The following is a 24,632-nucleotide window of genomic DNA, read 5'->3' as shown; positions in this document are numbered from 1 at the left end:
AGACAGAATCCATGATGGCGAATTATGATACGTGTTATTCTCTACCAGCTCTTACCTGAAAACTGACATTATTTAGTTCGGTGGCGAAAACATGATTGTGATGCCACAGATTGGAATATAGGAAAGGATTTTATTTTATATTAAACACAAATATTTACCAACTTTATTCACATTTACGCTATTTTTTCAACTTCTCAATCAAAGCGGTTTTCGTCTCAATATCTGTCGATACCACATAAACGCTGTCGCTCCTGATAAACTGAACCATGTAATGATATAAGAAAGGTGTTCGTTTCGTAAGGATATCCTCGTCTGACCTCCGACAGGACCACCTGGGACCGACGACTCATATGATGCGTCAATAAAAATAGGATCTGCACCAGTTGTTGAGCACATCTTCCTCAAATCTCTGCATTATGAAAAAAATATTGTAAGACATGATTCTATGTACATTCTGAACATTATTTTATTGAAAGTGGTGTGACTAAAACAAGGCACGAGTCTTCTTTTTCTTTAGCCTTTGTCCCGTTTAAAAGCCGGGTCGACTCCAAAAAACGAGTAACAGACTCACCTGTATAGATACACATTGCCTCTATGCTCGGGAGAGAACTGCGGTCGGTTTTCGTTCAGCCTGACGGTACCAGTGAGTTCGACTTCATCAGTTATCTGACCAGACTGTCTTGTCAGTGGATTCATGTACTTTTTGGGGATCCAGCCGCGATTCACGAGTATTATTTCCCTGAAACATTAAGCGTTAAACGCAATCAATAATAAAGACTAACTGCAGTTTACTCTCTTCCGCTGAGTTTAAGCGGGGTGACGACATGGTACCCAACATTATCATCTCGAGGAGGAGTCATCAAACTGCTCTTCGACTCAGCGCCGTATGGATGTATGAATGACCTCGGGCCCATGTACAGCTCCTTGTCGTGCAAGAATTTCCCTCGGACCTTCACAGGGCGATATTCCATGGAATTGAGTTCTTCTAAACTTGGGGTACACTTCAGATCAATACTTCACATTCCTCTAAATAAGAAAATTTACTTCTCAGGCAGCGGCACCGGCTCGGACTTAGTTTTCTCATTAAGTTCGCGGATAAGGTTCTCTTTCCAAGATTTCCGCTGTACTTGCCAGCAACCTAGGCCGAATGTGGCAGCGGGAATAGCCTAAAAACGAATATGAAAGGATATTACAGAAGACAATTACTGTATGTGATTACCAGAAGGAACCATCCTTTGGCAGATATTTTATTTGGATCCTGTTTCAATGTTGGCCGAGGCGACTGTGGTGAGCTGCAGAAACATTTTGATCCGTTCGACGATTTTGCTTGCTTCGAAAGTAGCAGTTTCAGTGGCTCTTGGGGCTTGGAATAACGCAATAATTTCACCGCGAACATTTTTAAAAACTTATAAAAACCTGCTCCATCGAATCAAGTGAGCCGGAGGTTATGTTTTGGTCCCGAACCGATTGATGACATTTCGCCGTGTTTTGTGAAATCGAGGCTGGTAAGATGTGACGCTTAAACTTGGCAAATGGCCGTTAATGCCGGTTAGAGTCGAGTAGGTCATATTGAAGTGTACAACCCATATTCGATGAATATCAGGGAAGTTCCGTAGAATAAAACATTGATAAAATTTCTCTAATAATGAGGTGACATTCAGGAAAACCATTTAAATAGGATTTTTTATTTTAACAAATAAATCGCGTCCTGGCATTAACGTTTTTTCTAACTTCCATTTTGGAAAAAAAATGGAACAGCATACGCCGAGGGGTTCAGTTTCAAATGATACATTTAGCTTGCCTTTTCTCGGATTACTCGTGTGATCAAGACATGGGTTCCACAAACATTACATAAAACACAACGATAGAAGAAGAGTGATGCTAGACGAACGGAGGGCGAGCTGCTGGCATTCAGCCAGGAGACTATAGCCTTCGGTCCCAGCCGAAGCAGCGCTGTGCTAAAACCAAGTGTAGTGTGCTGGGTTCGCGCCTCGCACAGATCAGCGACACCTGAGAGGACGTAAGGCTCAATGTCATTCCCTACGACGAGATTCCCAGGAGGCCGGTTGCTCGTATCTTGTTAATAACAAAAAGAAGCTCGTCCAATCCCTCCGCCCCCAAAACTCCAGGCAAACAGCCAACCCTTTTCTGCTTCTAATAAACGGACAGTGTCTAGAGGCATTGGAAAAGCTAGATTATAAAATGCGGTTCGGAGTCAGGAAGGCAAAGGTGGAAGTGTTCCGCTTAGCAAAACCGGAGGACGACCTGGATTCAGTTGACGCCGCCAGCAAGCTGGAAAACGAAATGAAAATCGAAGCGACCGAATTATCAAAGGGCTCCAAAGTAAATATTATAACTTATTCCACAGCATAAGAGACGTTGATCGGGGCAGACCTAGAGCATATATCCTCGCGAGGAACAGTCCACACGCTTTTCTGTGTCCAGACCTGAATTTAAGCGACCTAGTTGTAGTCAGATTGGAAAAAGCCGGAGCGGAGAACATGTATATTTTCTCGGCTTAAAAAAAACTGAAACATTTGACGGCGACCATAGAAGCAAGGAAGCCCAAACTAGACTGCGACGCGAATATAAGGCATACGCCTTTGGGCAGCTCGGAAATCAACGAAATAGCTGAATCATTCTTTGATGGAGATGGAGGGGGGAAGGCATTCGAAATCATCTTTAAAGTCTCGTACCCTGTTAAATACAACAAGAAGACATTGCCACCGTGGTGGACTGAAAATCTGTCCAGCCTCAGGATGCTGACCAACGAGATCTTCAACATCTGCTACAGACATAAATATTGGGAGCCATATAAGGACTGCCTGAAGAAGTACAAAACGGCCATCAAGACTGCCATGAGGCGGTCCTAGCTGGATTATTGCCAAAACGTTGAAAGCACCAGAATATCTACGAGACTCAGTAGGATTCGAAACAACATAGGGGCCCGTGCATTTTTGAAAAGGCACAAGGCTCTTGAACGGGATCTTTTGGTGAAGCCATGGAGCTGGTTTAGAGGCCAGCCACAAGGACTGTGAATCAGAGCCTTGCCGGAAGTTGTGCGAGACTATCAAATCGGTAATCGAGGATAAAATCGGCTGTAAACAACTTCTTCGCATATAATTCTCCGGGCCCAGATGGTATAATATCAGTCATGCTGCAGAAACAGCAAGAAAGGGTTGCACCGTGGCTTGTCGAAATTTACCGCAGCAGTACCTCTTTGGGATACGTACCACAGTCTTGGAGACACGCACGCGTGGCTTTTATAGCGAAAGCAGGCAGGCGTGGCCATGAGTCCGCGAAGGATTTTCAACCAATCAGCCTCACCTCTTTAGTATTGAAGACCCTAAAGCGTATTCTCAAGGTCAACCTTCCCTGACTTTCCTATCATAGGAGCATAAAGAGGAATGAGCAGACTGGCCAAACTGGGTTCTATTCTTGGCCGTCTTTCGCTAGGCACCATCTTTGTCGCCCTGGCGACTGTCAAGGGTAGAATCAATTCGCACTACTTCGCAACTACGGACCTCAGATGACGAAGGCTTGCCACCTGTGCCAAGTCAAGGATCATTTGGCCCGCCTATAACAAAAGCCGATCGCGAGAGCTCTTGTGCCAGGCGCGTGGAAATGCATACAAGATTGGGGCACTTCCTTAGCGATTGCCAAGCTGCAGCTAGAGTCAGGCTACGGACTCTAGATAAACCATTCTTTGAGGACCTCAGAGAGATTTCTAGCTGGGTGGAAGAGTTGTCTTCCTCCATGAATGCTATGGACTGGCTCTGAAGATATGAGCCGACGGGACTCTGCCCCCTTGCTCTTATCACTGCAGTCATGGTCTTAGGGGTTTGTGGCATCAAAACGGTGCACTACGGCGATAATTGGCCTACTCGGCATGGCCACTGATACCTACCTAACCATATCATTTATCTGTCTAAAATATATTGGTATGCTTTCCCGTTGGTTCAAAGTATTTTCTATCTTGGCCTAAAAACACCAACACCGGGTTATCATGGTTAAAGCCGTAGATCTTTATTCTACTCTTCAAATTTATACTGTTGCTCATTCGAATTTCAAATTTCTTGTTGAAATGAAACTTTTGCTTTCATGCTGCCTCACGATTTAGTATTTCGAGATACTGCCCGGAGAGACTATCGGTTTTCGCTATGTTTAAACAGCTTCTCATCAATACCTCCGAACTTTCGAAAGATTATTCTCCCAGAAGATCGTTTGGACGAATCAGGCACTGAACTCATGTCGCGAAGTCGTCAACGTTAGGGTCCTCCAAAGAACGAAGACTGATAAGAATGCTAGCTGTAGGAAGCCAGTAAGGAAACGAAACTCTACTGGGGTTCTGCTCAAGAACCATCCACATTCTGAACTAAGAATAAGGATGCCAGTACTGTCGACAAGCGGAACAAAAATTGCTTTGATTTCTCCTAGGTGTGGGTACCAGGTAATAGCATGCGAACACCAATTCTTGGAGGACTCTCTTGATTCGTGCGTTGCAGGAGATGCGGAAGAAGTGTAGAGATGACCCAAATTGCTTACTGTACAAATGGACCTTTCTTTCCACCGACTCATTGCAGGCAGGATCTTTTGGTGAAGATATCGAGCTGCTGGTTCAAAGGTACTTCCCTGCCAGCGATGAACCTTGCTTGCTCCAGTTGTGCGAGGCTATCAAATCTACAGATAATTACCTATAAAATGAAATCGACTATAAGCAGGTGCCCGGGATCTAGGACAGCCCTCAACGTAAAGTGCAGATTAGATTGATCCAAATCAACCTCAGCCACTGCCAGGCAACGTAGGACATCCTCTCGCAAACAATCCGCAAGAAACACGATGTGACTATAATTAGTGTGCCATATTGAAATCACTGTGGGGTATTTGAGTCCAAGATCAAATAGGGGAAGCAGTGCTATGGGCTTGCGGAGAATAAGCCAGGAAGCCTAAGGATGGATTGATCACAGCAATGGTGAAAGGAATTCACATATATAGCTACTATGTTTCACCCAGCCCTACTCTTATTTAATACGAGCAGATACTGAGTGCTCTGGTTCTGAAAACGAATAGACTGGCCGAAAATCATAGCAGGGGATTTTAACGTGTGGGCTATGAATGGGAGAGCTGGATAACGAATGTGGGTGGACGTGTTTTGTTTGAATCATTCGCAGAGCTAGACGTGCTACTTGCGAATGTTGGGCCCTCATACACTTTCAGAGAAAGGAGCCTATAATGGACGTGACATACGTGAGCACCGCTTTAGCCAGGAAAGTTACTTGGCAAGTCAGTGAAGACTACACTTACAGTGACCAACGGAGAATTGAATTGAGTTTGAAAAAGTGCTCTCGTGTGATAGGGATTTTTTGTTTCCTTACCATCAAAACAGCAGAGGGAAAATGGTGGTCTGGCTCAGCAAGTGGGTAGCTGAGGAGGGACTGTGGGTAATATGTGATAGTTGGCGACAATGAGCCACCAGGTTTGGTGATATCCCTAACAGAGCTTTGAAGCTGGTAGTGAAGGCTAGGCCAGAGTTTTTTACTAACACTTTCGAGGAGTGGTTAAAAGAAGGAATATTCCCTGCTCAGTAGAAAGAGTTAAAGTTGGTGTTGCTTCCCAAACCCAATAAGCCACTTGCGATCCAGTATCATATCGCTCGATGTGCTCGTTGAATATGTATAATGGAGAGGGTCATCTATAGTAGACTGCTATCCATCGTCGAAACAAGCAATGGCTTGCCGGAGCGCCAGTATGGGTTCCGGCGTGCCCACTTTACGCTGCATGAATGGTGGTGAATCTGGTAAGAGCCGCGTTGGGTTCTGTCGGCTGCTGTGGCGTGTTGCATTGGATGAAAAAAATACATACATGACCGCGATGACTTTCTAACAGAGCTTTAGAGAGGGGATCTTCCGCTTCTTCCTTTATTCCCTCCTTTGTTAAACCTTACCCTTTTGGTATAAAAAGGGCCACACTTTGTGGTGCCATGACTTTTTAAGGGGGAAGACCGCTACAATTTTTCAAGGGGATTACAAGGAGGGGACCTTCTTCTTTCTTGTTCATAGGCTTGAAAATTCATTCATTCAAACTTTACTCTGATGATGTCAAAAACCCCACTTTGAGGATTCATTATTTTTTAGGGCGTTTTGCTAGTTTGCTAGCGGTTTCCCAATCGCGTAAGTAGAACGATTGGGCTAATGAATAGTGGACATTCGGTTCAAAAACGAAATGTTAAGGAAGAAATATTGGATTCATCCTTTACTCCAAGCATGTCATGGGTCTGGTCAATTGGCAATTTATTTTTAGGAGCTAGGAAAACACGAGAATCAATTTTCCAGTTATGTGAGAATGAGTATTACGTCATTTGATGAATTACTGCAGAAATTATCTGAAGCCATCAAACAACAAGATACAGAATTTCGCGAGTTTATTAACTATAAGTTTCTCGGTTTCGAATGCCACTTCTGTACACCTGCACACTATAATTGGCGGTTAGCCGTGCATTACAAGCGCCTAGACTTTGCGGATGACCTGGCTGTGGTTGTTACAGTATCCAGAGGATGTACGCAATGGAGAATGATGAAGTTCTGGCTAGAAAGAGCCGAGCTGAATTTGGTGGATGAGAAAACGGAAGAGCTCTTAATAACAAATCGCAAAAAGAACACTATCAAAGCGGAAGTCGGTGGACATACGGTCGCCTCAAAGGACTTCAATGAACATCAGAGTATCCATGCCCAAAGGCCGAAATACTCTCGGAGGTTGCTTTAGTCGGATGGGTGCGATCAATTCTGTTTTATCGGCCCCTTGTGAGGCGGAGAGAACCAGGTAAATTTGGTTTATCGGCTGATGACTCTGAGAGTTTGCAGTCCGTTTAGAATTACATCAGATGAGCCAGTGCTAGTCGCGGCGAGCATGATCCCAGTCGACATTCTGGCGAAAGATATGAGTATGCTGTATCATGTCAGACGTATGGCGGGACACATAGATGCAGGAATGCGGCAGGGGCAGAGTCCTATGATATCTGGCAATGCAGATGGGACGAGTTTACGCAGGGCGATGTATGCACAGGTTCATTCTCTCAACATTATGGTGTGGTTTGACCGGAAATACGGAGAGACCAACTACCACATTACCCAGCTCCTTGAGGGATACGGTGTCATGACATACCGGAAAATCCAATGGAATCTGATGTTTCACTGCCCTCGCGATGTAGAGTAAGAATCTGAGCGAAGCGATGGAAAGGAGCGTGCAACCGGAAAATATATCGTTGCTGAGGTTTAAATTACAGAACGAGGAGAAAGAAAAAGGAGCAGCACGGATGCCTAAAGGCAAACCCACCGCACGAAGTAATACTTAAATGCTGGTCCCGCGGGGCTGAGGCTGGAGAGACCGAGAACAGTCTTAGTGTAATTATGCGGTGTTTCCAATGATTAATTATTTGAAATAATAAAAAAACTTGTTGTTTCTTTTTCGCTGGGGTAGATTCCTGATCCCTTCATCAGTGCTAACAAGTCTAGCACTGATGAAGGGAACAAGCGGTTTCCGAAATATCGGTATTTGCAAGAAGAAATATCTACACCAGCGAAAAAGAAACAAGTCTTTTATTATTTCAAACCGAGGATAGGTTTTAATGGTCGCGAATCCCCCACGCACCCTCTCTAGTCCCAACTTTGCGCGGCCGAGCTAAAGCGGGCCTGTTCTTCTAAGATTTTACATTTCCGTGTACGAACGTAAAAAAAAACATTTGCCATTGGTTGCGAGTAGAGTTTCTTGTGGAATTCCGTTGTACAACTTGGGAGCCGTACGCCTTAGTTCCGGCAGAATTGTTAGATGGGGTTGCGTCCGCTGGTATGAATGCTGAGCCTGAATTCAGTATAAACCAGTAATGCGGTATCTGTCCCGGCGGGGCTCTGATTGTGGTCTAAAAATCAATCTGCGACCAAAGAGGACCGTGGAACTATGCCGACACGGCAGATATTCACGTTAAACTCCTTGGACCTTCAGAGAGCAGGAAACACAAGTCCGCAGCCTATATAACGAAGAAATCTGAGCGACATTAACCGTTTGCACATAAAATTTAGCTCAATAGGCTGCGGTGGGTAGGTAAGAAAAATCGTATGGGTGAAGTTCTATAGAGGTAATGCTTATGTTTAAGAAACACATGGCAGACACTGTTTTAGATAAGAGCAATTGCGTATGCCAGGACGACAGGCAGCTTCTGAGGGTATCGAATTAGTGAATCTCCGAGCGAAATCTGGAGTTCCTTATTGATGCAGGCCTAAGCCACGCTAATTTTTGCGCTGTTAGTGTAAATGTAAAAACACGAAGTCGTTATTTTCTTAAATTTAATATTTTTTATTTATTTTACAAATCAAAGCTTTTTATACTTTACTTTGCCTTCTCATACTTCCTAATATTACATCATTCTCATAATCAAAGTGAAACTCATTGAAAAAGGGACAAAGAAATATTTCAAAGAAACAAAAAAAAAATTTTATCTTTTACGTGTATATCCTTATATTGTCAACAAATCCAGATCTGTGCACCTCCGTACCATCTTTTTTCTTTGTAGTTCTATTCATAAGTATTAAGTCTATATTATTCTGAAATATAATATAAGGTGTGTGTTTGTGGGTTTATATAGCATGAAGTAGAAAATGAAACTGGGGGTCAACTCTTCCATCGGGAAGTTGTAATAGAAATAAAAGCTCTAATGCGTAATCAAAATGTTGACATGTGTGACACTTAAAATATCCTCCTCTGGTATGTGTGTTTGCTTCGTTTTATAGTTTTTTTTCTCAACTAAAATAGTTGATTACTTTCGTTCCATTTCTAGTAAAAAGGATAATTATTATTATATTTTAATAATAAATGATTGACTACATTACAAGATAAATATGCTATGTTTTATATAATTTATATTTAAACATATTTCTCAGCTTTCTTTATGCTTTTTAAAACGTTTGGAATCAGCAGGAGTCGTGTCCTCTTGCTTAAATCTTTCTTCTTGAATTTATATTGGATTTTTTTTGTCTCGTTTACGTGTTTTTGTGTGTGTGAAAATATAGTTATTATGTTTGAAAAGGGATATTAAAACTGAGAATATTACGATAAGAAACTAACATTATTTTTCTTCCATTCACTAAAACGTAATCAAAAAATATCCCAAGCGTACTATGTTTTTTTTCTTGAACATTAATCTTTCCGAAGATGGATACCGTGAAAAGAATGATCCTTTTCACAAGACACAATAGTTGACTTTGCGGTGTACTAGAACAAGGAGGCAGCTCAGAGCCCTGCCGTAGGGATTTTCTCCCAACGCTAAAACTGGATGAATATGCTCACGCGAATTAGTTAGGTTTTCGTTTTTGAAGTTAGCTACATTATGTCTCGCCATATTTAGGGGTTACATTTTCCCCGATTGTTCCATTGGCGAGAAAGTGAAAACCACAGCGGACTTATGTACTAAGTCTTCTTTTCACCATAATACTCTGTGTCAATTGGAAGAAATTTGCATCATCAGCATTCCATGAACATATTTTCCCAGTTCCACACCGCCTTTTTCGATCACGTCCTTCTGTTTGCTTCTTCACTAGAACTAGTCGCGGATTACATGTTTACTATCCTGAATTAAACGTAAACTCTAGTATGTCCTAAATATTTCATTCACTCGCCTTTTGTTCAGACTGCTGCATGAGGTCCTCAAGCGCGAAGAATGCTTCGCCTGTGGACGTAGGCAGGGATTGTGTCGTCGCGACTATTTGTTGTTCCGAAGTCACAGGAATGGCGAGCCTGGTACTCTCCTCCGTTGGTTCGTTGGGCTTCTCTTGGGACTCCTCATTTTTCGCCTGTTGGTTAATCAACTCTGAATTTTCTTGTTCAGGCTGTTCGGATTGTGCGTGGATAGCGACCGTCTCGCCCTGTTCATTTGTCGTATATGCGACCGATACGGGTATCCGTACTCCGTCCTCGCCGATTGCATGCGCTCCTTCCGGAATATCACCGTCTTGGGATTGTTGAATGACAATATGACCGTCTGCATTTAACAATGATGCGTCAATCAACTGTGCTTCGTTATCTCCCTGTTGTACGATGATCATTTGGTTATTATCGCCGATCATTTGGAGTTCGCCGTCCAAGCCATCGGCGGTTTGTAAGACTCCTACGCTCTGCAACAACTGTTGGATCTGTTCCGAATCCGTACCTTGAACAAGGATCTGATTCCCATCCGCGTCCGTTGTGATTATATGATTATCTAATTGTAGGATTTGACCGTTTTCGTTAAGTATGAATTTTATCTGATTGCCCTCAACGGCATTTTGCATGTCTTCCAGATCCATGGGTACTTGATCTGTGTTGGACGGCTGACTTTGTGAGTCACCCTCGTCGTCTAAGCTGGGCATACTGACTGGTCCTGTGGCTACTTGCTCTGGTTGGGCACCTTCGGCAGATGCCAACTGAAGTTTTTGGTCTGCATTTCGCTGGTTGCTATCTTCAGGACCCTGGTCAAGGACGGGCATATCAATGCCGACACTGACACTTTCTCCAGATGCAGTCGATGTAGCAGGCTGATCGGCTTGATTTTGGTTACCCTAGAAATTTCAATAAAAACATTTTTAATGACAAAATCTTCAGATATAATCAGAAATCACTTCTTACCGTTTTCGCTACCGGCCTTTCGCTGGCATTCTCCTGACGAGGTATTGTGATGTTGAAAGTTATTCCGCCAACAGAGTTTTCCTGACTTGTTATAACAAGATTCTCACTACTATTACTATTACTAGCCTCATTTTCCGCCTTATCCGAGTGCATTTTCTCGAAAATACTTTCAATGTCCGTCTCTGATATATTTGACCCTTGTGCCGTTGTGGTGAGCAGGTTTGAATTCCTCATATCTTGTCGTATGAGGCTTTGGGAGGTTGTCGGAGTAGTTGTTACAACCGTTGCACCCTTCTTGCCTTCACGTTTATGCATCTCCATATGCTGATTGTAATAGTTCTCCTGGATGAATGTCAACGAACAGATATTACAGGAGAAGAAGTGAATTCCCTTGCTATCTAACGTCTCAGACTCACGCAGAGCTTCATCGATAGTGTCTTGAAGAAGTTTCTGCGTCGAGAGCATGCGCGGCTCAACTTGGTGTCCTTGTTGAGGTTGTTGCTGTTGTTGAGGTTGTTGTGGCGCTTGTTGCTTCTGATGCGTTTCAAAATGCTTGACGAGCATCTCGCGTTGTGTGAACGAGGCAGAACATGTTCCGCACTTATAGTAGTTGGGCTGATGGGACTTAGCGTGTATACTTGCCTGTTCGCGTGTTTCGAAGCGCACAGAACAGATCCTACACTTGAAAGGCTTCAACTTCACGTGCTTCCTCAAATGGTCGTCGTAACTGGCCTTGTCCGTTGTCTTGTACTGGCACATGTTACAGGAATGAAGAATCTGCTCGCCGGCTACCATTCCGCTCGGTGATTTATTCTCTGGATGATTCAGTTCCATGTGTTTTTTCAGTGTAATTTCATTCAGGAAGTTTGTATTGCAAATATTGCAGGTATATTCGTTGGGATGCTTTTCCGCAACGTGCTGTTTCAGCGTCGTCATATTGACGAAAATCTTTTTACATATTTTACAACGGAATCCGTTCTGTTGGCGGCATATTTCGTAGTGGGGTTGGAATTGTTTCAAGTCCGTTGTTTTGAATTCGCACGACATGCACTTGTATATTTTTATCGGTCCTTTGCGGGCTGGCGTTTGTTGGTTTTGTGTGGTTGTTTGTTGTTGACTTATGACTTTTGTTTGGGGCTGTTTGTCGTTACCTTCGAACATGTTCGAAAGTTGACTATCAGCCGGATCTCTTTGTACGCTTTGCACAATTTTTCGAGTCCCTATTTCTTGCTCGTCGTCTATTAATTTGCGGGCGGTATTTCCGCTATTAAGTTTTTGCAATTTGGCTGGGGGTGACGTGATCGCCTGTCGATCTTCATCGGACAATCCATACTTTTTAAAGATAAAATTCAGTAAACTTGACTTTACTCTTTCGAAATCGAGTTCCAGCCGATCTAAGTGATTTATCATCATGACACAGCGCTTACATATAACGTCTTCTAAACTAATAATAACCATAAAGGCTTCGCCAATTAATTGCCCAATTTTATTTGGTAGTTTTGTATTGGAGTGTGTCGTTACTGACTCTGACAGCAGCGTACACTGGTTACCCACAACTTCATCACAAACGTAACAGCGGCTCTGTGGCGAGGGCGCTTGTTGAACTATTTGTGTTTGGCTGTTTTGAATTGTCCCAGGCGAAGTTGTTGATGTTACATTTGTCGTAATGCCCATCTTCTGTTTGAGGATGCGGGGTTGTGTTGGTCCTGTAACTGTAACGGCGCCACTCGAAAGTAGGTTGTGTATTTTACGTACGGCATTCATTTGACTTTCTTGCTGGGCGCTTGGCCCACCGTAGACCTGAAATTCAACAACGTATTTGTAAGTTCAAAGGAATTTACCGTATTGCAGCTGGATTGGCTGGATGGCGTGAGTGCGAGACAGCATAATTAAATTGTTGATGATCATTCATTTGACGGGTTTTGTGTTTGCGGATTTTAAGCAGCGGAACACTAACTCCACCGGTCTAATCGAGTGGGGCTTTATCATGTTAGGCGGAGGTATGTTAGTCGAATATAATGATCAACGGCCAATATTAGAGAACCTGCCTCCAGTAGGCAGATGCGGTAAATGATTTTATTTCGTGTTGTTCGCGGAGAGATCTCCATGCATATGGAAATAGGATGTGTATTGTATTGGTTTCGACAGTGCTAGGAAATTCAATGGTAAGAAGTTTTTCGATTTTCAGTGTTGATGTTGCGAAGTTCTTGGTGACCGCTTTCGGACGTTCAGTTCTATTTTCGACTCTCCCCCTCCCTACAACGTTTGGGGTGTATTTTCCAATTTTTGTGTTACGATACGTTTCCAAGTGCGTTTTACTTTTCTTCATTCGGGACACTAATCTTTGCACCAGAAAGATTGCGGCCAAACAGTGGAAAGTAAAGAAAGTTCTCCTTCGGATAAGGGGTGTTAAACAAAAGTGGTGACGAGTTACTGGACATGGATGTCTGGAAACCGTTTGGAATGCAAGATGTGGCCAGCGTAGAAAACAAGGCTTTTAGGTACCGATCACAAGGAAATCTGGGAGGGAAGAGAAATTTTTTCGTGAAAGTTGGTTTTCCTCTACTTATAAGCTATTACACAGGCCACACAAACTACGCCAGCTAAGCTCAAACAATTTCCGCCCTTAAGTATCCACAGGGGAATTTTCCCGGTACACGCTGATAGGATTATAGGGGGAAATTGCAATAATACCAGCGTTGATGGCATTAGGTTCTAAGAATTCATCAGGAGTTTCAAGATTCAATGCATGGACTGATGCACAAAAGCTGAACTATAATAGGTTGAAGAGAATTCTTGTATCTGGTATTGAGAAAACTGACAGACTGGCTCGCCGAGGGTCTGGATCCACAATGGTGGGGCCAGAACCAGCTCTTGGAATCCGACCATCTACTGTCAAGCCTACTTTGAAGGGTGAAATTGCAAGGATTCAGGCAGGCGAGTTGAGAAATTTGGACTACCCTGGTGCCACTAGAGCGGCATTTTTGTTGTCCCTTAAGAAGTGAGACATGAAAACCCTAGTAGGGCTTTTAACGGGACATTGCTCCTTAAAATACTATATGAAAAAGATTGGGGTAGTGGTATCGGCTATGTGTAGCCAATGTCAGGAGGAGGAGGAAACGGCCCTGCACTTTTTATGCAGCTGCCCGGTAACCTCAGATCTCAGATGAAGACACCGTGGCAATGTTTTCTTCAATGAAGAATCTGCACACTTTCTGCCTTTGGAGAATGTTCTTAGATTCGCTGAAGCCTGCGAACAGCGTAGGCGGGAAGCCATTGAATAGGCGATTTACGGGGATAGTACAATGGGCCTAACAATGGCCTGAGTGCTCGAAGTTGCGGCTCCATCCAGTAAACTAAATGGTGCCATGGTACCCTATAGGCCAGTTCCCCGTGCAAAACGCCGTATTCACATCTTTATTTGCACGCGTTCGGAACAAAAGCTTTCGCGATTCCTGTCCCCAGAGTCCTAACTAGCCAGTCCGTCAGCCCACTCATTGCCTTCTGTTTCTATGATCTGGGACCTAGAGGAGATTGACTTCGAACGTGCCGCCCAGACCATTCAGTGCATCTCTGCACTGCCTCACCAACGGGAAAAATGTTGTCAATGAGCGCAAAGCTGTAAAGACCGCCTGACTGCTGGCCAGAACGCCTATGTTACGTTTGGGGTTCGGATCATGCTCATTTCGCCGGGAAAACACGGCTACATTGTGTGCATCCGAGAAAACCCAAGCAATGATGCCAAAGACAATCTTTGATTTGTCGATGAAGAAAATTGTGTGATATCCATGCAGCATGTCAAGAGTTCTCCACTCTACCCTGGCTGGAAGGCCACAGCAGAATTCTTCACAAAGCTGAGTTTGCGTATGGCATATTTCGATACGTATTCGTCTGGGATGTTACTTTGGCCCGTGCCCACACCGTCTGAGAGCGTTGATACATTGAGGGCATCTGCCGGGCAGGTCTGCACAGCCCCAGTAATACCTGGACACACGGTTCTTGGAGTTCTGTTAAACTTGGTTCTCTTGTACTTCTTGCCCCCTTGAAGACCACATTTCTTTACAAAGGACTTCTTATAGGCGGCCTTCTTCACCCTCACTTCTATGTTCAGCCTCCAATTCAAGTTAGAATCCTGGATCACACCCAGATACTTTATATTGGAGGAAAGAGCCCATCTTTCTGAATTTAGCCGCGGGGGTTGGAATTCGAATAAATTCCTGACCATACTAAAAAGGCTCAATAGAATAATGAGAGGTAACAAATCATACCGCCCTGTGATTAAAGTCCAAGCCTATATTCCCACTAAGACAGCTTTTCCTCGGCTATCGAATGAATCCGAGAGTTCGTCCCTGTCGTTGCGCATTCATCAAATCCGAATGTGTCGCAATATAAAATGATCTTCAGTCAAATTCTAAAGGTATTTAATGGCAAAAAACAAAGGCCATAAATCAAATCCTCATATTACAATCACTTAATTTTATTAGATGCCTAAAATAATGCAAATGATTTTCAACCAATATAAAATGCCGATTGTGAAAATATTTCAGCGCAACATTGAAAATGTTGTCAAGAATATAAGCTCTTAAGAGTTCTTCACATACCAGAACAATTGGCATAATTTCGATGCAGCAATTTTACATGAAGATATTTCCCGATTTCAAAACATTTCTGTTTATAGCCTGATCTAGAGAGAAACATAAAATCCTAACTGATCACTCCTCACCAAATAAGTATTTTAGAAGGAGCGTTGCTGACCTAGTCTTTTCTGGATAGCAAACCTTCTTATAACTAGAGATTTCAATGTTAAAGTAGTGCGCAATCGTGACCTCATCAATTCCTCAAAAACCCGAGCCCTGGAAAAGCTGGATGGCGAGTCCAATCTCAGATTTCAAATGATTCCAAACCCACCTCCTTTTGACCAATGAATGCTGGCAGTATATCCGACTCATTTCTCCACGTTTGGCAAGGAAAAATTCTTCAATCATTTGGATATAAAGGTCAGAAGTAACTGGAATTGTCTTGTCGTTTTCTTAAAAAAAAAGCAGGATTCAATAATGCCAGCTCTCGACAATGCCCACCAAACACACACGGTCTGTATGCGGAGCTGTCCGTGAAGTTCTCGGGGGTTCGTGCCACTCCAATATTGTATGTTTTGATTATTAACGCATCCTGAAAGTGTACCTTATCGCTGAAGAACACAAGTGTGTCATGAGGCAGACTTTTGACCAAGGCTTCACAGACCCTTTGTCGTGAATCGAAATCGCGTGTATTAAGTTTTTGCATCACTACCAGTTTGCATAGATGAAATCTTAGAAATCATAAGAGCAACTGAATGTTTGCGTGCAGATCGCTTGGGAGATTTCAAAATCGCTTTCCGCACCTTCTCGATACTTTCTCCAGAAAGTCCTGATGACTTTTGAGGGTTCCGGCCTTTTTTTACACACATTGCCAGTATCCATAAACGTGTCCACCCACTGAACAATCATTTTCCGATCAAGAAGGGGACCTACAGGCGCGATTTTAAATTGTTTTCTAAATGCACGCTGCAATAATCGAACGATTGTTAGAAGAGAAAGTCCCCACGGCGAATGCACGCTATTCTCTTGTCTGCATGGTCGTTACTAAAGTAACCGTAAAAAAAGTTAGGCTGTGCCGTTTTGAATGCAAACAGATCTATTCTCGTAAGATTAATGGTCGCTGTGTGACGCGCAATTCAAATAAGGAAGTCCCCGCGCCGCACCCTGTATATGATCTGCATTTAGAGTCAGGAAATAAACTATTTCCCAAGAATAAGATTCGATGTAAACACTTTAAAGTTGCCAGTGAAACCATCTACCCTCAATCAAAATTAAAAATTTGACCGCACGCCACTTTTGAAATCAAAGACAGAAGATCCTAGCATTAAGGCGTGGTGCAGTGCAAACCCCAAACCCGTTTTAAGAACCAAAAAGGAAGGCTGCATTTCTGGGGGAGGCCCAACATCACCAATTATTTACACTGCTCTGACACGAAGCAACTGGATCAAGATGGTGAGGGAGGCCAAAAAGGAAGCTCACCGAGTTCCTTATGTTTGGACTGTAGTGCCGACCATTTTTGAGCATAAATTAAAAGAGAACTAACTCCTTTTAGGAAGACATCACTTTTGGAGACGTTTGAGACAACAAAACAAACACTAGTACCATAAACCGATAGACAAGATGACAACACTGAAGGAACTTATACTTACGACGCCCTGCATCCTTTGTTCAGTTATCTTTCACAACTGCAGGGTTCAATTATGGAACGCATAATTATGGGGCTTGTACCTTGCTAATTAGCAAGGGAAAAGATACCAGTTGAAATCCAGGTTTCTGCATCAAAGAGCCCCGATAATAAACGAAGAAAGGACTTTTGTCCAAAGCGGCATTCCCAAGGTTGCGTTTTAGATCGCAAACTTTTCAATCTGTATCTTGTACCCCGGATGCCGGATTCTCGAGCAAAGTCAGTGTCGATCACTACGTCAATGACATTCTGATCATTCATAAAAAATACAAGGGAAGAGGTAGAGCAGTAATTTATTTTTTTCTAATTACCAAGGATCATGTTGATAGGGTTGCACAAAAAGTCAAAAGATAGTATAGGACCGCGGGTCCACTGGACATAACTGGGGACTGGTCCCTAGCGAGTAGTTCTTCTTATACCGGACTGTGATCAGGTGATGACGATAGGATACTCTGTCATATCTATGTTCAAAACACCAGTCTATATACCTAGAAAATTAGTTTAACTAAATGCTTCACAACTTATAAGGTAGCAGCAAAGAACTAATTAAAGTACAAAACTGATCTTTTTCCAGGTTGTACAAAAAAACCCTAACGTCAACGAAGGCAATGAAATTACATATGAAGTAAGATTTGGCACTGTAAAGTGTATGCGCTCACTAAGCAGGTGTTTAGTCAGATGGTCCCAATAGCCGACAAGGCCGCTCCTGTTTGGAAAATCATAAAGAATTGTATGAAAAGAGTGGAGACAGAATAACATACCCACCAGACCAAAGGAGAATTCTTTGCTAACTTTTTTTCCAATCACTCTAGTGAAACCCTGTATTCCAGTCTCTTCTGAGTAGCGGATGTTACAACGATAAATCGCCCTTTGACAAACAACTCGTACAGCAGTTTTCTTGGGAGCAAAAGTGAAGTACGCCAATGGTGGTGTTACTAGATGGAGAAGCAAGACTATAGCAGCCGCTCAATAGGGTACGTGCCGAAGGCCGTTAGCAAGCTAAGTAGCCCTGGTGGATGATAATTCCACCAGCGATAAACTGTTGCTTGACGTGAGGAGACTACGCTGTTTCACCATGAAAAAGGCACTACCACTGTCAGTGACAGTGACCTACCCAGAACTGAATGATTTAAATATCTCGGGTGTTAGCCAGTGGAGGACTGTGTTATGAAATCGCTTCACTTATTAGCACAATCTGGATGAAGTGGCATTCCACAATTGGTATTCTTTGTGATGGATGTATCAACGAACGTCTCAAATCTAAAATTTGCCGCAGTGTTATCCGCCCTGTCGCCCCCTATAGATTGGGAGTGCTGGCTGGCTACAGTCTTGATCACATCTGGAATTAGGGCATTGCTGATCAATATGAGGTTGCACCGAAAGTGGAAGAATTGCGTGAGAGGCGTCTTCGATGGTATGGTCAGGTCATGTAATTTGCGCTAATGAAAATTCACTTGCCAAAATTCGTCTGAACATCGAAGTCTATGGTAAGCGACTAAATGCCGCCCGAAACAACGGTGGCCTGATATACTGTATGGGGATTTGAAAGCCTCGTGACTGCATCTACCTCAAGCTCTTGACGAGCCGACCCCAATTGTGAACGGGCAAAAGCTAATAAAAAAGTGAAATGGGAATATCGAGTGTAGTATAATGCAAGAGGCTTTTGCAAAAGTACGTAGACGACTAGCATCAAACGATCTTTTTCAGACGCAAAAATGTTCACTGTAGAAGAAGCTTCAAAACTAGCATCAAGAACTCAATGTCACCATCCTGCCTCAGTGATGGTTTCTTAGTATATATTTCTGCGAAAAAGGGTTGGAAATATCGGAACTCAGTGCACCAAACAGATATTTCACAAGCCGTTGCTAAACTTCTTAGTCAATTCCTTTTCAAAAGTCAGTATTGGATATTTCATCAGAATTCTGCGCCGGCGCAAACCCCTCGCTCAACTCAAACCGGCCTTCTGGCAATCCAGACCTTAATATTTTGTACTACAAATTATGGTCAGCTTCGACTGTGGCGAGCTAATCGCCTCAAAGTTTGTACGAGGTCTGATCAAAACAGTTCCAGAACTTTTCAGATTACGCGCCTTCACATTGGCAACTCGTTCGGTGCTCATTTTTTAGCGGGCACCTTCCTGAGTAATCTTCATTTTGTTTTGTTGCTGTAAACTTCTCCAAACCGATGAGTCGTTCACGGTGTCACGAGTAGTTTAAACGGTTCAACGAAGGCAGAAAATTAGAAGATGACTCTCGCTCCGGAAGGCCTTCAACCTCAATTGACCGTTTTCATGTGGCCGAAGTGAGTGGCCTTGTGCCTTCCGATTGTCGTTTGACGATTCCAGAGATGACAGAGGAGTGCGACATCTCAATTGGGCCATGTCAGGAGAATTTGACCCAAAAATGGGAGATGAGAATGGTTGCAACCAAGCTTATTCCACGACTGATGACAGAGGCTCAAAAAGAGCATTGGCTGTAGGTTTGTCAGAGGCTCTTGAAATTGGCCAATGCTAACGGAAGCTTCTTCAAAACCATCATTACATATGACGAGTCTTGAGTTTATGACTACGACGTGGAATTCAACAATACAAACAAAAAGCTCTCTAGGTGAGATCAACCGTAAAAGTGATGCTCACTGTTTTCTTCGATTCGAAAGATGAGTTCTTCCCACAAGGTCAGCCAATCAACCGTTACCGATCCCACCAAACCCTGAGAACTTTACGGCAAAAGATGTCATGCTGTCACACCGCGCTCCTCATTCGCGAGTTTTTGCCAAATTCAATGACAACCCTTCAGCATGCCCCCTATTCTCCTGACCTGGCTTCGTGTGACTTCTGACTGTTCCCAAAACTCAAGTACCCAATGAAAGGACAACGGTTTCAGATTATAGAGGAGGATCAAGGAGAAAACGCTGGAACAACATCCATGAAACAGTCGAGAGTTATTGAAAAAGTCCTGGAACTCTTCGATCAGACTTCATATCAAGGCTAAATGTCGCCACATCGACTAATGTTATTCCTTATTTCTTAATAATAATCGTTGGCGCAACAATCCATGTTGGATCAGGGCCTTGAAGTGTGTTAGAGCACCTCATTCAAGACCGTAACGGTACACTACAGAACACTGTAGGAAAAAACTATTATTATAATTTTAAAATATTATATCGTTTTGTTTTTACATTATTATATATTTGTAACAATATGTACGGGAGTACCAGGTACATCCTTAAAATTGTCACGAACCAGAAGAGAGAGCAAACCCATATTTTGCCTTGTCCTAGTTGATCCATGGGAACCAGGACGTGTCATGCGAGGACTAGTCCTCCTGAGATTTTCTCAACAATAATGAGATTCCTAGCATTGTTGCTCGGATTCTGCAGCCAAAGTTGGATAATGACAAGCTCGTCTAACGGCATCTCCACAACCATGCCGTGCCTATGGACCTTTCCTTCTCCCCATTAATGGAGAGCCCCTGGAGACATTGGAAAAGGCGGACCACAAAATATGTTAAAGTTAAAATGTTCCCATCCTTGAATCCAGACGGTCTGAATTCAATCCATACTACTAACGAGGTGTTGGAAATGAAAATCGGCAGTCCAAGGGGGATGTCCACCATTACGTCAAAAAGCAGTACTGATGCTAGTGCAGATCAAATTGCTGCGATCGAAGTGCACTTCGCCCTCATTCAATCTATTTGATCGTGGTCAAACTGGAATCTGTGGAACCACTGGACTTGTAAACTGTTCTGATGCTCTTCACGGCTAAGACAAAGATACGCTGCTTTCCCCGAATTGGTATAATCCTCGTTGTCATTTAATTTGAGATTAAACAGATTAACCTTTAACATCTCAGGCTCCTGCCGTCAACGTTGCTTGCTAAGCTGAGGTCTTATGAAGACCCCATACTTTTTTTTTGGTTGCGATTATACAAAAAGGTTCGATTACCATCTGTTGCTACTTTCGGTCATGCTGTTCCCAGGGCAGAAGTGAGGCAATGACTGATGACATGTCTCTGCCTTGGACGACACCATTAGTCATCCTTCTTTCTATTTGTTTAAGGTGTAATTGTTTGTTGTACCTACGGCAGAACAACTCTCTGGGGTGTTGCGAGTTGCATGTTAAGGGTTAAGAAAGCTGGAATAATTTTTTACGTTTGCAAAACCTCATTCGTGGGGGGCCTGCTCGAAAATGGTTTCCTAGATGTATATAGTCGTAGTTAGCCGGATGCTTACCTATAATTGAGTCGTGTAGTGGTTTGGGCTGAGTAGGGAGTACAATAGTCCAAGACTTAGCAGCATCCAAAGAATCGCGTGTGTAGACCCTACTGGGGATAAATGATCTTGTCCAAAGGACGCCTTTAACGTATTCATGCACCTGCTTTCACTCGATCTCTACATTAGATATATTTTGTCATCTATTGACGTCTAAATCTGAGAATTAGGATACTAAATAGTGAGGCATTGCGGCCTTAGCAATATCTTGGATCGACCACAAAAAGGTCTTTTTTCCCATGTAGGATTGGTTTTTGGAGAAACTTCACTACGGAATTCGAGACTGGTGTTGTTATAATGATGAAACCGTGCTCTATTTGGTACGCTCAGTTTCTTTAGTCTGGATTGACAAACACAGAGAAGTTTTGTTCTTGACTGTCAGTCCCGTTGGCGCAAACCTGTTGGAAGAACGTATTGCTCGAACCCATGGCTTGGAAATAGTCTTTATGCTACACATGAAGACAAACTCATGATAAATCTAGAAGAACCAGAGAAGCACCGTGGGATAAGTTGGGATTCGATAATGGCTGCCCATGACAATCAAAAGGTGAAACTTTGAACTGCAAAGCCAACGTGTTGCCAGCATCATTCCCTGAACTGGTACACAGGATTCTTGGAGCCACTACTGACCAGGCGAAATTGCTGGCAAATTTTCAAGGACGGTTGATTGCTTTACCATTAACGGCTTTCGAGAGTAGCTTCACAGAAGAATTGTAACCAATCGAAAGCAGGATAACCTTATTTGCTACAGGATCATATCTATTAGAAAATGAGTAGATCTGATTGTACGAAAAGCTTCGCGATTGGTCAATGATGATCCTCTATATTTTTGGGAATCAATGTAGTGAAATTTCTAGGACTTCCAGCAGCCAGCTGTAGAATGAATGCGGTTCTCCGGAAATGCGAATGTTGTCCACTACGTTCTGCATCCCTAATAAACTGGAGGGTCCACGATTCAGACCGCAAATCACATCTTTCGAATGCGGTAGCCAAGTTTCCGCCTACATGCCACACGGGCGGCTATGCAGTCACCAGAATCATTTGCATTAGAAATGGCTGAACGCGTTCTTGTGGAAGCGATTTCGAGCCAGTCACGCAGACGGCACTCTGGAACGGGTCGTTCAAGGTAACTTGAGAAGAGAACGCCTCGCTATACGCATCCAGCAGTGGAAATGTGTTCAGGCTACCTTCACTTCTGTCCCGCGACCCGGCCAGCCTAGGCCGTTCGTAACCTATTTCTCTATCCACCTAAAATTAGCCGCTGTTTGAACAAGTTCTGATAAGGCAAACAAGCCGGCAATTAGTGTTATCACCGTGCAACGTAACCTGCTTCCCCAACAAATCCTGTCCGCGTCCCAAATGCCGCAACAATCACTTTCCGCTGAACGGAAAACGTCCGGACGTCACAATTCCGACCATTCGAGACCGCAGTGCCGCGTCCAAACATCGCAGGGGCCCACTGTACGCCGCACCGCGCGTTCGATCAATTGATGCTGTCTCGCACGAACCACGCACCATCGCCACCGCCGCCTATGAACACTTTGTGTTTGTGCGCCAAATTTTCATCGACTTTTCGCGGAAATTGGAAAAATCCGTTCGCGAAATTTCAATGCGTTTACCTTTCTAACATTCGGTTGAATTGCTCGCTTCATTATTATGAATTATTTACGCGCCGCTAAGCGCTCTACTGACAAATTTCAGAATTGAATTTCAACACTCGCGCGGACCACTGAAATGAAACTGCAAAACATGGCGGCGTCGCTGTCGATGCGTTCCCAATCGAGGGGCGAGTGGCTTGAATGCAGAAAAATTAATTTCAGTAATCTACTATAATGTACACCATAACTCAACCTGGACACTGAATTTCTGACAAATCGAGTAAATTTATAATTTTTGATGGTTTAAAAAGCCAAAAGAACTCAATAAAACACACTTTCGAGCTACTTTAACCTCGCGCTTGACTCGGCGAAATGGTACTTCCTGCAAGATGTCAAAAGATCGTTGATGAGTGGGGAAGATGGCAGCTTCGGGCGAATTCGTTCATGAAAAAAGGCCAAGAGGAGGATGGAAACCGTTCCGAGGGCGCATGTGTGCGTGCGTTACTACGGCAACGTGACAGCTGTCTGAAAACGTAAACAAAAGCGTAGTGCGGTCGAGTGGCGAAAGGATTCAACTTTGCACTTTTATTGTGAAATTCGTGATTCAACTGCTGGAATTTTCGCGAATTCAAGACGGCGTTACGATTAATGATGAGAGCTGTGCTGAAGTGGGTTGAGAAAATCCATGAGCCCAGTGAAAAATTGGATTATGTGAGGTAAATAGTCGGTGGAGGAGCCTTTGAGGTTATCGCGTTGTTAGTAAACAAAATAAACGAAAAGCTCTCGGTGGAAAAACCACGTCACATAATTACAGCACTTTGATTTTAGAATGCACAAGTATCAAGTTACCTCCGCGAAGTGATGAAATTCGCAATTACTTTGGAGAATTTTTTACAACTGGCACCGATTTGTGACCATGCGTGGCGATTTTCCCACACAAGCGACTAATTTTAGCTTGCAGGGCGGAGGGCTGCAATCCACCCGACTGTGCTTCAACAGCTTTCCGAAACTCGCCTCGACAATGCAAAAGACGCTATCAGGTTTTCGTCAGCAATGACTAAGAGGACGATTGAAGCGCGGAACGCTGCAATTGAGCTGGCGGCTCAGCGGGACAAACTCTGCCCCATTACTCAGGCGGTCACGTGACCGATAACTAAGTGTGGTCCGTTGTTTCGGTTCAGATAATTCGTTGAAAATATTGCGCCTCAAAGATAACCACATTCGAAATCTCTAAGATAACAGCGAAAAATGCGGGGACGTGTAGAGATGAAATGAAATTCATAAAGCACGGACGCTGCCGATTTTTGATAATTGATAAAGTAATATCACATTTGTTCGGACTTATCAGTTTCCGCTGAGTAACATGTTGCTAAAATACCATGGCGGATGGGATTGACGAGAAAGCGTTCTTTTGATTCGCAATTTGTACAGGGATGCCATTGGTGAGGCAGGACAGATTCGGTTCAACTCACCATGATCCTGGGAGGGTACAGTGGGCAGAAGAATTAAATGAAACTGTGACCGACTTGGCAGATCCTACTACCTTCATTCGGGCCCTCGTAATCTTTACTCCAATTTATTTGTAGAAAACGAAAATCTTTGGGTTCTAGTTTCTTTTTTCAATGAACAAAATCTCTGATCCCCTTTTGTTTGCACATATATTTTCCTATCAACAATGGCGCAACCTGCGCACCCTTGTTTTCCGGCGATGTCCACCAGTTCGATATCGCCAGCAACTACTTGATGTCCTTGCCCACGCCGTCGCTCCATTCGAGATAGGTTTACTACGTCTCCCTTTTGCACTATAAAAGTAACCTTTACAGACTTTCCGATCATCCAGATCATTTATACG

General features: G+C 43.4%; 3 protein-coding genes across 8 annotated transcripts in view; 1 reads left to right on the top strand and 2 right to left on the bottom strand.

Moving 5' to 3' along the window:
* LOC119648734 (SURF1-like protein) lies at nt 1–1,467 on the bottom strand. 2 transcript variants are annotated; one of them, XM_038050552.1, is made up of 6 exons: nt 1,220–1,467; nt 1,045–1,166; nt 793–990; nt 572–739; nt 159–409; nt 1–55 (listed from the first exon to the last, which is right to left on the bottom strand). In XM_038050552.1, exons 1-5 carry the CDS (start codon nt 1,394–1,396, stop codon nt 199–201), a joined length of 876 nt encoding a protein of 291 aa, XP_037906480.1. In that variant the 5' UTR covers nt 1,397–1,467; the 3' UTR covers nt 1–55; nt 159–198. The 2 variants fall into 2 exon arrangements, with proteins under 2 accessions (XP_037906480.1, XP_037906479.1); XM_038050551.1 differs by lacking the exon at nt 1–55 and having other exon boundaries at nt 154–409.
* Nucleotides 1,468–8,322: 6,855 nt separating this feature from the next.
* On the bottom strand, nt 8,323–23,869 carry LOC119650424 (involucrin). Of its 4 annotated transcripts, none has more exons than XM_038053238.1 (5): nt 23,630–23,868; nt 22,802–22,976; nt 10,654–12,453; nt 9,669–10,586; nt 8,323–8,826 (listed from the first exon to the last, which is right to left on the bottom strand). In XM_038053238.1, the coding sequence occupies exons 2-5, from the start codon at nt 22,832–22,834 to the stop codon at nt 8,797–8,799; spliced, it is 2,781 nt and encodes a 926-aa protein (XP_037909166.1). In that variant the 5' UTR covers nt 22,835–22,976; nt 23,630–23,868; the 3' UTR covers nt 8,323–8,796. The 4 variants fall into 4 exon arrangements, with proteins under 4 accessions (XP_037909166.1, XP_037909165.1, XP_037909164.1 ...); XM_038053237.1 differs by lacking the exon at nt 23,630–23,868 and adding an exon at nt 23,127–23,279; XM_038053236.1 differs by lacking the exon at nt 23,630–23,868 and adding an exon at nt 23,034–23,165.
* The window catches only part of LOC119650423 (intraflagellar transport protein 122 homolog), a 66,186-nt gene continuing 64,841 nt past the window's right edge, over nt 23,288–24,632 (top strand). For both annotated transcript variants that reach the window (XM_038053234.1, XM_038053235.1), the window contains exon 1: nt 23,288–23,496. In XM_038053234.1, coding sequence (XP_037909162.1) covers nt 23,429–23,496 — 68 coding nt within the window. In that variant the 5' untranslated portion in view covers nt 23,288–23,428. The remainder of the gene's footprint in view (nt 23,497–24,632) is intronic.

The sequence above is a fragment of the Hermetia illucens genome, chromosome 2 (genome assembly GCF_905115235.1).
Source record: "Hermetia illucens chromosome 2, iHerIll2.2.curated.20191125, whole genome shotgun sequence".
Lineage (NCBI taxonomy): Eukaryota > Metazoa > Arthropoda > Insecta > Diptera > Stratiomyidae > Hermetia > Hermetia illucens.
Note: the sequence above shows the minus strand (reverse complement) of the source record. Positions and strands in the feature narration are given on the sequence as shown.

Bases quoted from the DNA above. Each gene is read 5' to 3' on its own strand.
- LOC119648734 (XM_038050552.1), bottom strand. From the start codon at position 1,396: ATGTTCGCGGTGAAATTATTGCGTTATTCCAAGCCCCAAGAGCCACTG. The intron at 1,167-1,219 runs GTAATCACATAC...ATTCGTTTTTAG, and splicing joins CCAAAGGATGGTTCCTTCTG to GCTATTCCCGCTGCCACATT. The intron at 410-571 runs GTGAGTCTGTTA...TTCATAATGCAG, and splicing joins GGCAATGTGTATCTATACAG to AGATTTGAGGAAGATGTGCT.
- LOC119650424 (XM_038053238.1), bottom strand. From the start codon at position 22,834: ATGAAGCGAGCAATTCAACCGAATGTTAGAAAG. The intron at 12,454-22,801 runs GTAAACGCATTG...GTTGAATTTCAG, and splicing joins TTCAACCGAATGTTAGAAAG to GTCTACGGTGGGCCAAGCGC. The intron at 10,587-10,653 runs GTAAGAAGTGAT...TGAAATTTCTAG, and splicing joins AAAGGCCGGTAGCGAAAACG to GGTAACCAAAATCAAGCCGA.